We start from the raw sequence: 15,162 nt of genomic DNA, 5'->3' as shown, positions 1-15,162 counted from the left end.
TCCCATGCTACAGTACACAAAGGGGCACTACTGCATCATGGCAAAGCCTCTCTTGAGCTGTGGCAGTGAACACAAGGTCAGAGGAGGAAATGGAGCATAGCAGAAATGCTATGTGGTGCTTCTCACTAAGTAAACCCTACCAGGTGTCTCTGACCAGACAGCAGTAGCCCAGGCCCCATGTGAGATCACAGTAGGGCCATGATGGCACAACATTTCTCAGCTAGGGCTCTGTTTTGTCAGTCTTCCAACTTCTGCATTATTAGGAACATTCCAGAAGTATTGGCCCATTATCTCATAGAGGAGCATCCTAGAGCAGAGCATCATGGTGTAATTCATTTGCTGAACTCCAGCTGGTAGTAGCTAGAAAAATCCTTCAGCTGAGTGCACCTAGTTTAGAAAGAGCCAGACATACAGAAATCCATATACATCCTCAGAGGTCTCTTAGTTCAACACATTCCACTTCACTCCTGGAGGAAATACAACTGATAACTACGTTCCACTGAAAATAACAGCTCTCTTAAGTTACGAACTACTCATCGTTTCTAAGTGTGAGAAACTGGAAACAGCTAAAGTTATCCAGAAGTATTACAGCATCTGAACTCTGGAACACTATGCAGCTGCTAAATATATGTTTGGACAAAATATTTAAAAGCATGCAATAATTTTGTGACATTTAAAAGAGACAGTATGTGGGATGCCTGGGTGGCTCAGTCAGTTAGGTGCCTGATTCTTGATTTCTGCTCAGGTCATGATCTCAGGGTCCTGGGATTGAGCCCCATGGCTGGATCCTGGCTAAATAGGGACTCTCTCCCTCTGTCCCTGCCCCTGCTCACACTCTCTCTCTCAAATAAATAAATATCTTTAAAAGTAAAAAAAAAAGACAATATATACATATAACACAAATCCAAGTATTACATGTGTGCTACGCTCACCCACATAGGAGGACATGTACTAAAACAGAAACACTGACTTTATCTAACCAGCAGGATTGTGGATGACTTTTACATCTTTTGGTTTTTCCGTATTTGCTTCTGTAACTAGAAAAATAAAACATCTTACTAAAAGAATATTCAGAAAGTAAGTAAATCTAAATGCTTTACAATATTAATGTAAATTGTTAAATCTTTTCAATTGTCTTAAATATAGATAAAAATGTTATTTATCATGAAAAGAACTTTTGAAGAGCCAATATAGTTTACTAAAAATGGGAGCTTAAACAAATGAATAGGGAAGCCTAGGGAAGTTTTCCTTAGATGTTGGATGTGGAAATTCGTGTTTCTCAAACTTACCAAGCCTGAGAGAAAACTCAAGGTTCATTTCTGCCAGATGTCTATGAAAGTTATGTAATTTAGTTCTCCACTCTTCAAATTTTATGCCAAGTTATAGACTTATCATGAAGCACCCATTATTGCCTCTTTTCTGAAATACTTTTATGGTCTTAATCACTGTGACCATTGAGTGAGAATTTCCACCATAGGTGAGGATGAATTTTTACCATAGATTTTAGTGATGGGAAGGTTTAGGAAATGATAGGTTTACAAAAACACAATATAAGAACAACAACAAAAGTCAAACTCATAGAAACAGACAGGAGAAAGGTGGCTACCCAGGTCTGGGGTGGCAGAGATGGGAGCTGCTGGTCAGAGTACCAGCCTCCAGTCACAGATAATTAGGCTCTGAGGAGCCCAGGGCCAGCATGGTGACTGTAAGCAATACTATTGTTCTGTACACTTGAGTTTCACTAAGACAGTAGATCTTCAGCATTCTTATCACAATAGAATAGTACCAGTCACCACGTGAAGTGCTGGATGTGTAAATAGCCTGACTGTTGTCATCATTTCATAAAGTATGCTTCTATCAAAGCATCATGTTGTACACTTAAGATATATGCAATCTAATTTTTCAAGTATACCTCAAAAAAGCAAAGAGGCTCTTAAGTTTAATGGCCATGAACAGGGCTTAGAAGCCAGAGTAGCTTCTTTGAACTTCTTACTTTGATCAGCCCCCAAAATATAACCTTGAGTAAAAAAACAGATATTTGCCCAATTTTCTTCTTTGACCCATTTGCCTTTAGATCTAGTGAGACAGTTTAAGTAGAATAAACAATGATATCTATCACAGCGATGTCAAAAATGTTCTTGGCAAGGACCACGATGGGATCCTTGCATGGGCAGCAGGCAGCCTGATCACACTGAAGTGTGGCCCGGGGGGTGGTAAGTAGGTCCGCAAAAGCATACTGCTCTTCAGAGAAGCTTGACTATAAAAATGATGGGGTGGGGCACTTACATATCCTGGCCATTACAGGAAAGACATTTATTTATTTATTTATTTATTTATTTATTTTTAGGAAAGACATTTAATTGGGTTTTTCCCTAGCTCTTTAATTGATGGAAGATCCTGCGACATAACTATGAATTTATAGAAGTCCAATAGAAAAACCATGGAAATGGAAGATGGAAAAGTGATGGAGAAATCCTTCAACAGGTGGCAGTTAGTAGAGTCTGGAGGGAATGAAGGAGAATTCAGTTTAGGCACGCAAACAAATGAGTTTTCAGAATAGAACAAAGGCTGTGAATAAATAGGAAAAAAAAAAATCAACAGTTAGTTTGTTAGGTAGAAGCTGAAGGCATTCAAGCCTGAAAACTTACTTTGTTAGTGAAGCTGAAGGCAAGAGAATCTGCTAAGAAAGAGATTAAATTCTGCACGTGGGGTCATTTACATAAAATGTTGATAATGACGCCACGTCCTCTGCCACAGCTCCTATTAGAAAATCAGACTTGGCTTAAACCATCTGGATTTATAGCTCATTTGCTAGGGAGGGATATCACCTTTTCTTTTCTTTGTGGTTTGTCATTTAACTTTTATTTATTTTTTTTATTTAAATTCAGTTAGTAAACATATCATTAGTTTCAGATGTAGGGTTCAAAAATTCATCAGTTGTGTATAGCAGGGCATATCTCATGTCCTAGTATTTAACAAATCAAAGCGATAAAAAGGATAAATTATAACTGAACAATATGAAATTTTTATACTAGTGTTTAACCCAAGAATAGTCTAAGCAACTAATGAGTAATGTTTGGCAAGGAGTTCGTTTTGATCTATCAATCTAAGCTACCTAACACAAAGTAAGCAGTACGTATGTTTTTGAAATATCATTTACTATCTCGGTTATGACAGAATTATTCACTTCTGGCAGTTACCTGCAGCACCCATTAAAATGATCTGGTTCCATGCTGCCCATTAGACACAGTCCATGACGCACTTCATCCAATAGGCACAAAAATTATGAACATCAGATGTTCATTTGCAAAAGGCCAAGGATTGAGAAAACATTCAGAGCAATTTCCAGTAATCATTCCATTGTTACTGGAGTGAAACAATGATAAAGATATTGCTGAGCCTCACTTGGTAAATGACTATCCATCTGCTAAAATTTCCCCTACACCTTCTGATTTCAAGGAGTAAAAATACCGTGAAAGGTCTCCTGGTACTATGGAACAGAATTAATTCACCATTTGAAAAATAAAACTAATTAAAATGACATTTTATCCTTCTGTTATCCATTACTCATCTCTTGTAACCACATTGAATAGATACTCTTTATGGAGTGAGGCTTATTAAATAATTCCAGGACATGTGGAATATCAAATTATATCCTCCCAAAGTTTTTCAGTAAGAAAGAGAAATTCTGTCTAAGAGGATTGATTTATCACTAAGACAGGTAAATTATTTTCTCAAGTAGAAGCATCCTACAGTGTTTTACTCAATCAGATTATTTTCCTTTCAAAATAATTAATATCAAATTAAAGGGATGTGTTTCCTATGGTTCCAAATGCAATGGACTGTTAAAACATGCAGATGTGCCCCGGGTTTGAAATCACTCACAGGGCAGAGTAATGTAGAAACTGTGGCCACATTGCAAAATCAGATGTGGAAAATCAGAAAACCGAAATAAATGCAAATCTTTTATCCAAAGTCTAATAAGAAAAGATGGGAGAACTGAGCAAGCGTACTCAGAGACCGTTCCCTAAGCAGTCCCATGGCAGAGATATAGCAAAGACAAGCCTACACTCCCCCCTTCCACAAGCAAGGCATTGAGCAGATTTGGAGCACATCTTGCAAGCACTTAGTCATGGTATATATGCACTGATACAACAGGCTAGAAATAAACATACATAAACATGTCAGGATAAATATGAGATCAAGATTTTAGAGAGAATAAAACCTGACATAATTTGAGTTAATCATTTATCAGCCTTTGTGATTTATTCTTGAGTAATAGAAAAGTTTCTTAAAATCTGAGAAACGCAAATTACCTTGAAATTATTTTTTTAAAAACTAGATATAATTTTGAGTTATAGAACATCCGTGTTTGAATGTGGAGCAAATTAGAAATTATTTTAAAGACTAGATAATGTAGAATGAAAACTAAAAATGTATATATGTGAGATGCTCAACAATAAAGTAAGTAGAAGAAAATTCTCAGGGGACAAAGTGTATAATTATACTGTATATTATATATAATTAAATACACGCATAATTATATATAAATATAAAAAATAGCATCTTGAAATTTTATTTTGGGGAGAACCCAAACATTTAGATTTGAGATGTTATTCTTTTATGTAACTTCTCTGATAACAGATTTCTTTATATAAAAATAAGTACTATATACTAAGTGTATTGCTCACATCATAAAAATGCTCTACATGTCCAGTGAGATATCTGTAAAACTTCTAGGAAACACTAAAACCCTATCCAACTATGTGCTGGAAACTAAAAATAATGAGACTTTTTTTGAAAAAAATAAGTTTGAAATTTTGAAAATTTATCTCAGAAATTCATCATTTTTTGATACACTCAACTCCTAAAATATACTGGATTTAGATGATTTCTATTTTGCACTTAAAATTCTAAAAAGTATCAATTGTTTTGCTTAGTAGTAAATGCAATGGATCCTTAGTAATAAAAACAATGGATCCTCATTATTCACAGATTCCATACTTGCGAATTTGTCTGTTTGCTGAATTTTTTTGTAATACCAAAATGAATACTAGGGCTACAATTCCAGGATCATTCATGCACGTGCACAGGGTGGTGAAAATTCTGGCCATCCAGCGCACACGTTTGCAAGGGAGGTCCCACAAGACAATGCCATGCCTTCTTATTTCACCTTCATAGTGAAAATAAAGACTTCATCATGGTCTATTTAGTGTCACATTTTTCACATTTTTTTCCTTTTGTTGGCTATTTGGTTGTTTAAAATGAGCCCCAAGCATGATGCTGAAGTGCTTCCTACCGCTTCTAAGTACAAGAAGGCTATTGATGCACTTTATGGAGAAAAACCCGTGTGTGGTGAGGCTTTCTGCAGGCATGAGTTACAGGGTTATTGGCCACAAGGTCAATGTTTATGAATCAACAGCATATGTTTCTAAAGGTCTCTTTAAAGAGAAAGACAGGGATCCCTGGGTGGCGCAGCGGTTTGGCGCCTGCCTTTGGCACAGGGCGCGATCCTGGAGACCCGGGATCGAATCCCACGTTGGGCTCCCGGTGCATGGAGCCTGCTTCTCCCTCTGCCTGTGTCTCTGCCTCTCTCTCTCTCTCTCTCTCTCTGTGTGTGTGTGTGTGACTATCATAAATTAAAAAAAAATAAAAAAATAAAAAAAATAAATAAAGAGAAAGACATATAAAACAAGGTTCGTACAGATCTGTTGACAAATATGTTGTGACCAGAGGCCTTGCAGGAAGTGAATGCTGAACTTCCCCAGGAGCCGTGGTTCAACATTCACTAACTCAGTGTCTGCGGTGACGTAACAGAACCTACCTCCTGTGAATAGCAAGAATCAAGTGCATGTGTAATATTTCTTGACTTTCCTTGCAAATTCTAAATAATCAGTTTGCAAGCTGTGCTTTTAAAGGGGAATGTAAGATATTGCATGGGAATCACGATTTTACTAGTCTGCTCTAGAGACTTCTAGCTCATATAAATTCTATCATTAGTAATATGACAGCAGATCAGAGGGGTTGGCAGTTCAGGTTATGACACTAAATCTGTCTCTGCCAATACTCTCTGGTCCTCAGCACATAAGCTGGCATCTCTGAGCATCTGTCCCTCACCTACACAAGGCAGAGAAAGCTAGCATATACGTAATAGGGCTTCATAAAGACTAAGTAAATTAATCTCTATAAAGCGTGTAGAAAGATATCAGACACATAGAAAAAGCTGTACAAAAGTCAATTATTAGTATCTCCTAGAGTTTGGAGATCATTTGGAAAGAGTACTGACAACATTCACAGTGCCTAAGCCTACTCCATAAACACAAACCATTTGTGATACAATTACAATAGCAGTGTTCTAACGCTGTGCATTCTATAATGGCAACACACACATGCACACACATCTCTACTTAATGAAAGCTAAAACACATCATTATCTCTCAACTCACTGAAAATTGTTCTTATAGAAAATGATTTCCTGAGAAACTTGAAAAAGATGATTCAAATGCTTTTAACACAAATTCCAACCCTCTGGTCCTCAGACCAAAAAGTGGAAGTTATCTGTGATTCATGTCCTTTCTGCCAAGCCCTAAATCCAATTCTATGCCAAACACAGACAACTTGACCTTCAAAGTATCCAAATGCCAGTCACCTCCCACACCTCCACCATGTCTAACCTGAGGGGTGAAAACAGACTGCTACATGCTCCCTCATGCCGCCCCTCCCTCCTTTTGTCTGGTCTCAACAGAGCAGTCAGAGTGATCTTCTCAAACACAAGTCAGATCATGTCACTTCTCCACCCGAAACCCTCCAAAGGATCCCTGATTCACCTGGGGTGAAAGAAAATTCTGACACCCTGCCCCAGGGTGGGATTAGCTCAGCACCACTGCCTGCCTCTCGTCACCCTCCAGCTGCTCTGATCTCCTTGCTGTCCCACAAACACAAGACGCCTCCACAGAGCTTGTCCCTGCTCTTCCCTCTGCCCTGTTCCAGTTTTGACCACATTTTCATGTGGTTTATGATTCACGTGTCCCCTTCTACTTGTGGCCACCCCTTAATAGTCTCTACTGCTCTCTTCCTGTCCTTCTAATAGTTCTCTCTATATACATACTGTATATTTCACTCATTTACATATTTGTTTTCTCCTGCTTCTCCCCAGTAGAATGTAAGCTCCAAGAGGCAGGGATTTTTGCTATTTTTGTTCACTCAGATTCTCTTAGTAGAGGAAAGAAGGCACTCAAGTATCTACCCAGTTTCTCATTCATCAATAATCTTTGGAAAATGGAAAGAATATTGGGCATGCAGCACTGAATCAAATACAATGGTATTTAATTCTGGAAATAAGACAAGTATTTCTTTTGATATTATTGACAGGAACACATTCCTATAGGAATTACAATTTTTATAACAATGTGTTTCATCTATATTTATTTAAAAGTAAGATATTCTGTGGATAGATGGCTGGACTGGCTATTACACATTGGCAAGGAGACTAGTCAGACTTGCTTAATCCACTAATCAAATGCCTCAGTGGTATCCTTACTTGGCTTGCTCCTGTTTGTTTTTGCCATATTCTATAATATAAATGTCTTTTTGCACTGCATAGCACCTAGAACAGAGTGGTTATTCAACAAATATTTGAATGAATGAATAAGTTTTAATTTCCTCAAGGGCAGGAATTATGTCAAAAATAGTAATAAAAAATAGTAATCAACAAATATTAATTAAATGATTAGTAAATGAAGGTAATTACAGAACATAACTATCAGAAATACAACTTTGTACATGATGTGAGAAAAGAGGCACTACAGAATCATGAATATGCTAATTTGAAAACTAAAGATTTAACTCCATGATCATTCAAATAAAACCAGTTTCTATTTCTCAACCCTGTCTGGCAAAGAAAAGCCCCATCACCAGACACTGAGATGCGCATGTTTTAAAAAAAAATTTCTCAAAATCTTTGTTAGAGATAAACCCTCTGGAAAAAAAATCCCAAATCTCAGTTCCAAAATAATTAAGATATGTTGTGAGGATCAATGTCAAGGTCTAAGCTATAATCGAAAGCAATAGCATCAAATAGCTCTAGTGTTTTCATTTTCTTTTTTTTTAAGCTTTTATTTATTTATTCATGAGAGACACACAGAGAGGCAGAGACACAGGCAGAGGGGGAGCCCAATGCAGGACTCAATTCCAGGACCCCAAGATCATGACCTGAGCCAAAGGCACACACTCAACCACTGAGCCACCCAGGTGCCCCATGTTTTCACTTTCTTGTAAAGAAATGTTGTAGACAGGGACTTACTAGATGTAAGCAAGAGAATAAGATTCAAAAGATGCCATATCTCATTACTGTATGCCTAACTGGCTCAAAATTAAGAGAATGGATTGAAAGAAATAACACTTATGAAACCATTTTAGTTAGGACTCACTTGCACAGTATTAAGGCATATAATTCCCCAGAAAAAAAGTCAGAGGAGTAGAGCTTCATATGACATCCACACAATCTGTTTGATGAACTCTGACCCACAACATTAGTATCTAATTATCTTGTAACTCCAATAAAATTAAGGATGACATATATATATATGCATATATATATATATATTATCAACCAAAGTATTACATACTGTGAAATATTAATAAAGTATAAAGCATTTTATACACCATCAAACATTCAGATGGTAATAAACTGAGTTGCTTTACTTACTAATACAAGCAGCAAGACAATATCAGGGTTGTCACAAGCACAGGCAATGTGCATTGGTGTCCAAAAGTCTTCATCCTGGTGGTTGACATTGACCCCTCTGTCAATCAGGATCTCTGCGACGAAGGCATTATCATACCGAGCACACTGAAAGAAAGGGGGAAAAAAAAGAAAATATTTTGAACTATCATAAGGTTTACTGCAAATCCATGGATAAAAACTTCAATGCCAATTTAGAGGCTGAGAAATGAGGCTAAATGGGGCTAAATGTTCTCCAACTAACCTATAAGTAAGGAACATATAAAGGATGGATGACTCAAGGGAAGTGGTGTCCACAGACAGTGGAAATAAAACTAAGGACAGACATTAAGAACAGGGAAAAATTTCACTATTTCGGTCTTCCTCATTTGTAGACAGGATTACTAGAAAATCTTCAATCATTTACCACAATTATCTCTCTGAAATACAGATTTGATCACATGATACTTCTGCTTTAAAACAGACATGATTTGTCATTGAATTTTGTCAAAGAATAAACTTTTATCACTTTATTGCATCCAAGATAGAGAAGAGCCTTCATGGTCCTACCAAACTCATCTCCCATCCTATAAATGCTACCTTCAGCGTGGTTGCATACGACAACTAAAAACTCCACAGTGCTAGCTTGTAACAGTTACCTACTATAATTCAAAAATCTTCTAACATAAATTTGAATCATTATATTTTATAGAAATTTCATGGTCTACTAAATCAAACTCTCCAGGAAATTGTTTTACTTTTATTTTTTGATTTACTATTTCTAGGTAAAACTCATACAAATATTATAACTCAGAGCTGATTCCGAGGGTGCATGATCTCTGTAGTCATGCTTAAATGGATCCTGCATGTGGTTGAATGCTCTACTGTCACCATCATGAATTTTTAATAATTATTGAAGAATCCCACATATTCATTTTGCCCTGGATCTTATTAATTATCCAGTCCCAGTGTAAGTCTAATTTTTAAATATTTATATCTATAGGCATACATTAGTGTCAAATGCATATTTGCTAAACTAGTTTGTTTAAAGGATCTAAGCTAAATAAGCTAAATATTTATTAGTAAAATTTCTGGGTTGAAACATATATGCTTTTTATAGGATTTAGATGCATAAAATAAGTTCCCTTCCCCTAATCAATGTGGTACTGTGCAGGGGCCCAGAGGGGGATATGAGCCCTGAGCTGAATGTTGCTTTACTCCCACCTAGAAACATTAAACTCAAAATCAAACTGCTTCCAAATAACTTCAATGCCCCCCAAACAGAGCTCAAAAGTATTTACAGAAATATAAAAATATTCAGGGGCACCTGGGTGGTTCAGTCAGTTAAGCATCTGACTTTGGCTCAGGTCATGATCTCAGGGTCCTAGGGTCCAGCCCCTCGTCAGGCTCCCTGCTCAACGGGGAGCCTGCTTCTCCCTCTCTGTGTTCTCTCTCTCTCTCTCAAGTAAATAAATAAAATTGTCAAAAAAAAAGTCTAAAAATATTCAGTACCCAACAAGGCAAAATCCACTACATTTAGCATCCAAGAAAAAATGACCAGATATACAAGAAACCAAACAAATAGGACCCACAAGGAGGAGAGAGAGTGATCAATGGGAATCAACCTAGAAGTGACACACCTGTTAGAATGAGGTGTTAGAATCTGTGTGTTAAAACTGTTATGATAACCACATTCCACATGTTCAAAAAACTGGGAAACTGTTGAACATGGTAAGCAGAGACATGGAAGACAGCCAAAAGACTCAAATTTAATGCCTGGAGATGAGAACTACCATGGCTGAGATAAAAAACGTACCAACGGATGGGATCAACAATGGACTGGATGTCACAGAAGACAAGACTGGTGAACCTGAAGACAGTAATGTGGATTACACAAAGTGAGACAGAGCACAAAATGAGTTTAAGTGACCAGAGCATTGATGAGCCATGGGCAATCTCCAGATAATAACCCAACAGACTGATAGCACTGGAAATGGGGACTACATGGATTGATTTATATTTTTCTTATTCTTTAATTTGCACTAAAATTAGTAACTAGAAGAGAGTCCAATTTTTAAAATTAGGGACAAGATTTGAACTGATAGGGACGTCTGGGTGGCTCAGCAGTTGAAGGTCTGCTTGTGGCTCAGGGCGTGATCCCGGGGTCCTGGGATTAAGTCCCACATTGGGCTCCCTGTGAGGAGCCTGCTTCTCCCTCTGCCTATATCTCTGCTTCTCTCTGTGTGTCTCTCATGAATAAATAAATAAAATCCTTAAAAAGTATATTTGAACTGACATTTCACGAAAAAAAGAAAAAAAAAACAGACCTATGAGTTGTGGTTCACAATCATAATACAGTCATGAAAGAACATTCCTATCTTCCTTCAGTACCTGGCAGTCTCAAGCACATACAGTCAGTGCAGTGCAAAATCACCGTGCAGGTTCCACATGAAGGAAGATATACACAGGCATCAGGTTTGGGATACACGAAGCACCAGGGCAATGACACACATGAACTCTGAGGGATTAGTTTCAGTTTTGAACTAAGATCTTTGCATATGTGATGTACTGCATCATGTGTAACAGTAATGAGGACACTATGACCCATGGCCCCATCCACAGTAGCTGCAGGTTTGGGTAAAATGACTAATAAGATGAGGATCAGAGTATAAAGGATGAATAAATAGGTTTTAGAATTGGGGCCTGGATCCAATTTCTTTCAGGCAATTCACGTGCAGACAATTCCTATTCTGCTCTCTTTATCTTTTTGATAACTCACTGCAAAATCAACAGTGATGTGACCTGTCAAGATACTCTCAACCTGCACCTCAGGAATCCACATTTACAATTCAAAGATACCTACAGTTTGGCTTTTTGGTGTCTTTTACCAAAAGAGTTAATTAGATACAGTGTGGAAAATGATATGAGCTTCTCTCAAGTAATGTAATTTTGAGATTCACATTTCAGAGGATCATGAATAATAATTTGACAGCAATAAATACCTTCTAATCACACTTGTCTGAAAAGATTATGATGGTTGAACATTCCTGTTACAATGTTCTTACAACATTATTGTTAGATAGTAAACCTCATTCTCACTAGAAAGAATTTTCTTCCAGCTAGCAAATCTTCCTCCTGATTCAGGTTGTTCTTCATCATTTCAACCAACTTCTGGCAACAGTTCAGAGCACCAAGAAGGTGGTTGAACCACCACTAAGTCCCCTTCAGAAAGCTCTGACTCTACCAGTTGTCTCCCCTGGCCTCCTGGGGCCAAGGCTCCCGGCTCCCCCCATCACCTTCCTCTGCCTCTATGGTCCAGTCAGGACAAGCTACATAATCTGTGGGGCCCAGTGCAAAATGAAAAAGTGGAGCCTCTTATTCAAACATGACAAAGAGGGGCCCTGGGTAGCTCAGCGGTTGAGCGTCTGCCTTCAGCTCAGGGCATGATCCCGGGGTCTTGGGATCGAGTCCTGCATCAGGTTCCCACCATGGGGAAGCCTCCTACTCCCTCTACCTATGTCTCTGCCTCTCTCTCTCTCTGTGTGTCTCTCATGAATAAATAAATAAAACATTTTTAAAAAATTACTAGGGGGACGCCTGGGTGGCTCAGCAGTTGAGTGTATACCTTTGGCTTGGGTCATGGTCCTGTGGTTCTGGGATCAAGTCCCACATCAGGCTCCCTGCTTCTCCCTCTACCTGTTTCTCTGCCTCTCTCTCTCATAAATAAATAAATATTTTTTTTTAAATTAAAAAATATAAAAAATTTTTAAAATGATTAAGAATGTTGGGACATCTGGCTCAGTTGGTTAAGCATCCAACTCCTGATTTTAGCTCAAGCCATGATCTTAGGGTCATGAGATCAATCCCCATGTCAGGCTCTGTGCTGAGTGCACAGTATGCTTAAGATTCTCCCTCTGTCCTTCCTCTATGGTCTCTCTCTCTCTCTCTCTCTCTCTGATAAATAAATACATCTTTTTTAAAAATGACTAAGAATTTCAAGATGGTGACAGCAGAGCATGAAACCAAGCATGGGCTCTGCAGAGCACAAAGCCAGAGTGACCATGTGGACCACGTGCCCATGAAGCCCACCATGAATTATTGAGCCTCTTAACCTGCCCTGTTCCCAGGGCCCTCAAGTCCACACACTGCATTTCCTTCTAGTGAACCTCTGGAACCTAGTCCATTTCGAAGAAATTCTCCTCACCTAGAAATGTCTATAGAACCTAAATCTATCTCTCTGGAAAAACAGGCTCTCCTGCAGCCTTCTCCATGCTAGACACAATTCTTCTCCCATTGGGCCCTGAAAAAGCTTGGCCATTTTCTGAAATTATTATTTTTTTTTTTTTAAGTAAGCTTTACAGTCAATGTAGGGCTTGAACTCATGACTGCAAGATCAAGTGTCCCGTGCTCCATCAACTGAGCCAGCCAGGCTCCTGATTACTGATTCTTACTTACTGATTCTTTTAGAGTCACCACCCACTCACCTTACTCTGCTTCTTTCTAAGAATCATTCTATCCTTGCATACTACCCTTCTTCTCCCGAAAGGGTCACTCTCCTCTTTTATCAAAGTTAGAGACTACAATCACAGTCATCCCCACAGTCCAAGTGCATCAGCAACAGTGGTTACTCACTTTCTCTGAAAGTGTAAAGTGTCTTCTCTCCAGGACTCCAGAAACCCCCACTACATTTTACTTTAATTACCGCTCCCCTTGGGCTTGCTGCCACCAAGATAGCTAAAGTACTAAATCCCAATATCCCAGTCCATTATCAAAACATTGCATTCTGCCTCCTAAAGCATGCTTAGAGAGCAACACCACAGATAGCGCCTTCCTCCAAGATTGTTTATTGAGTTGCCAAGGATTAGTGACAAGGACACTCTTCGCACTAACTCGGCCGTCCACACCTTCTCAGGGAGTGCATTCTTCCACTGGAATTGTTTCTAAACAAAGGTAACGTGCCTCATCTGTGAGATTTCTGTTCATGTCCTTTGCCCATTTCATGATGGGATTGTTTGTTTCTTTGCTGTTGAGTTCAATAAGTTCTTTATAGATCTTGGAAACTAGCCCTTTATCTGATAGGTCATTTGCAAATATCTTCTCCCATTCTGTAGGTTGTCTTTTCGTTTTGTTGACTGTTTCTTTTGCTGTGCAGAAGCTTTTTATCTTCATTAAGTCCCAATAATTCATTTTTGCTTTTGTTTCTTTTGCCTTCGTGGATGTATCTTGCAAGAAGTTACTGTGGCTGAGTTCAAAAAGGGTGTTGCCTGTGTTCTCCTCTAGGATTTTGATGGAATCTTGTCTCACATTTAGATCTTTCATCCATTTTGAGTTAATCTTTGTGTATGGTACAAGAGAGTGGTCTAATTTCATTCTTCTGCATGTGGATGTCCAATTTTCCCAGCACCATTTATTAAAGAGGCTGTCTTTTTTCCAGTGGATAGTCTTTCCTCCTTTATCGAATATTAGTTGACCATAAAGTTGAGGGCCCACTTCTGAATTCTCTATTCTGTTCCATTTATCTATGTGTCTGTTTTTGTGCCAGGACCACACTGTCTTGATGACCACAGCTTTGTAGTACAACCTGAAATCTGGCATTGTGATCCCCCCAGCTATGGTTTTCTTTTTTAAAATTCCCCTGGCTATTTGGGGTCTTTTCTGATTCCACACAAATCTTAAAATAATTTGTCCTAACTCTCTGAAGAAAGTCCATGGTATTTTGATAGGGATTGCATTAAACGTGTAAATTGCCCTGGGTAACATTGACATTTTCACAATAATAGTGAAAGGGAATAGAAGGGAAGGGAGAAGAAATGGGTAGGAAATATCAGAAAAGGAGACAGAACATAAAGACTCCTAACTCTGGGAAACGAACTAGGGGTGGTGGAAGGGGAGGAGGGCGGTGGGTCGGGGTGAATGGGTGATGGGCACTGAGGGGGGCACTTGACGGGACCACTTGACGGGATGAGCACTGGGTGTTATTCTGTATGTTGGCAAATTTAACACCAATAAAAAATAAATTTATTATTAAAAAAAATTCTTGAAAAAAACAAACAAAAAACAAAAACAAAGGTAACGTGCCTCAGTGCACAAACCCAAACACAGTATGTGTTACTAATTCAGCTGAAAAGACCATAAAAACCATAGAAACCAAATAACAAATACAGACAATCTTAAATTTAAAATGTTCTGTCTTTTCCCTACATCTTGTCATAAAGGATATTTTATGTATTTTAGTTCCTTTTTTCTTAGATTTTTATTTATTTATTTGACAGAGAAAGATAGCAAGAGAGAGCAGGAGTACGGGGAGGGGCAGACGGAGAGGGAGAAGCAGACTTCCCACTGAGCAGGGAGCCCAGGACCCTGGGATCATGACCTGAGCCAAAGGCAGACACTTAACCTACTCAGTCACCCAGGTGCCCCTGTATTTTAGTTCTGGTTGT

At 38.4% G+C, this 15,162-nt stretch overlaps 1 protein-coding gene across 17 annotated transcripts in view; it reads right to left on the bottom strand.

Moving 5' to 3' along the window:
- MYO16 (myosin XVI) overlaps positions 1 to 15,162 on the bottom strand; it is a 591,124-nt gene that overhangs the window by 379,330 nt on the left and 196,632 nt on the right. For all 17 annotated transcript variants that reach the window (XR_012002051.1, XM_072761001.1, XM_072761005.1 and 14 more), the window contains one exon: positions 8,708 to 8,851. Coding sequence is in view for 16 of the 17 variants with exons in the window: in XM_072761001.1 (XP_072617102.1) it covers positions 8,708 to 8,851 (144 nt within the window). In the remaining variant the exon portion in view is untranslated. The remainder of the gene's footprint in view (positions 1 to 8,707; positions 8,852 to 15,162) is intronic.

The sequence above is a fragment of the Vulpes vulpes genome, chromosome 6 (genome assembly GCF_048418805.1).
Source record: "Vulpes vulpes isolate BD-2025 chromosome 6, VulVul3, whole genome shotgun sequence".
Classification (NCBI taxonomy): domain Eukaryota; kingdom Metazoa; phylum Chordata; class Mammalia; order Carnivora; family Canidae; genus Vulpes; species Vulpes vulpes.
Note: the sequence above shows the minus strand (reverse complement) of the source record. Positions and strands in the feature narration are given on the sequence as shown.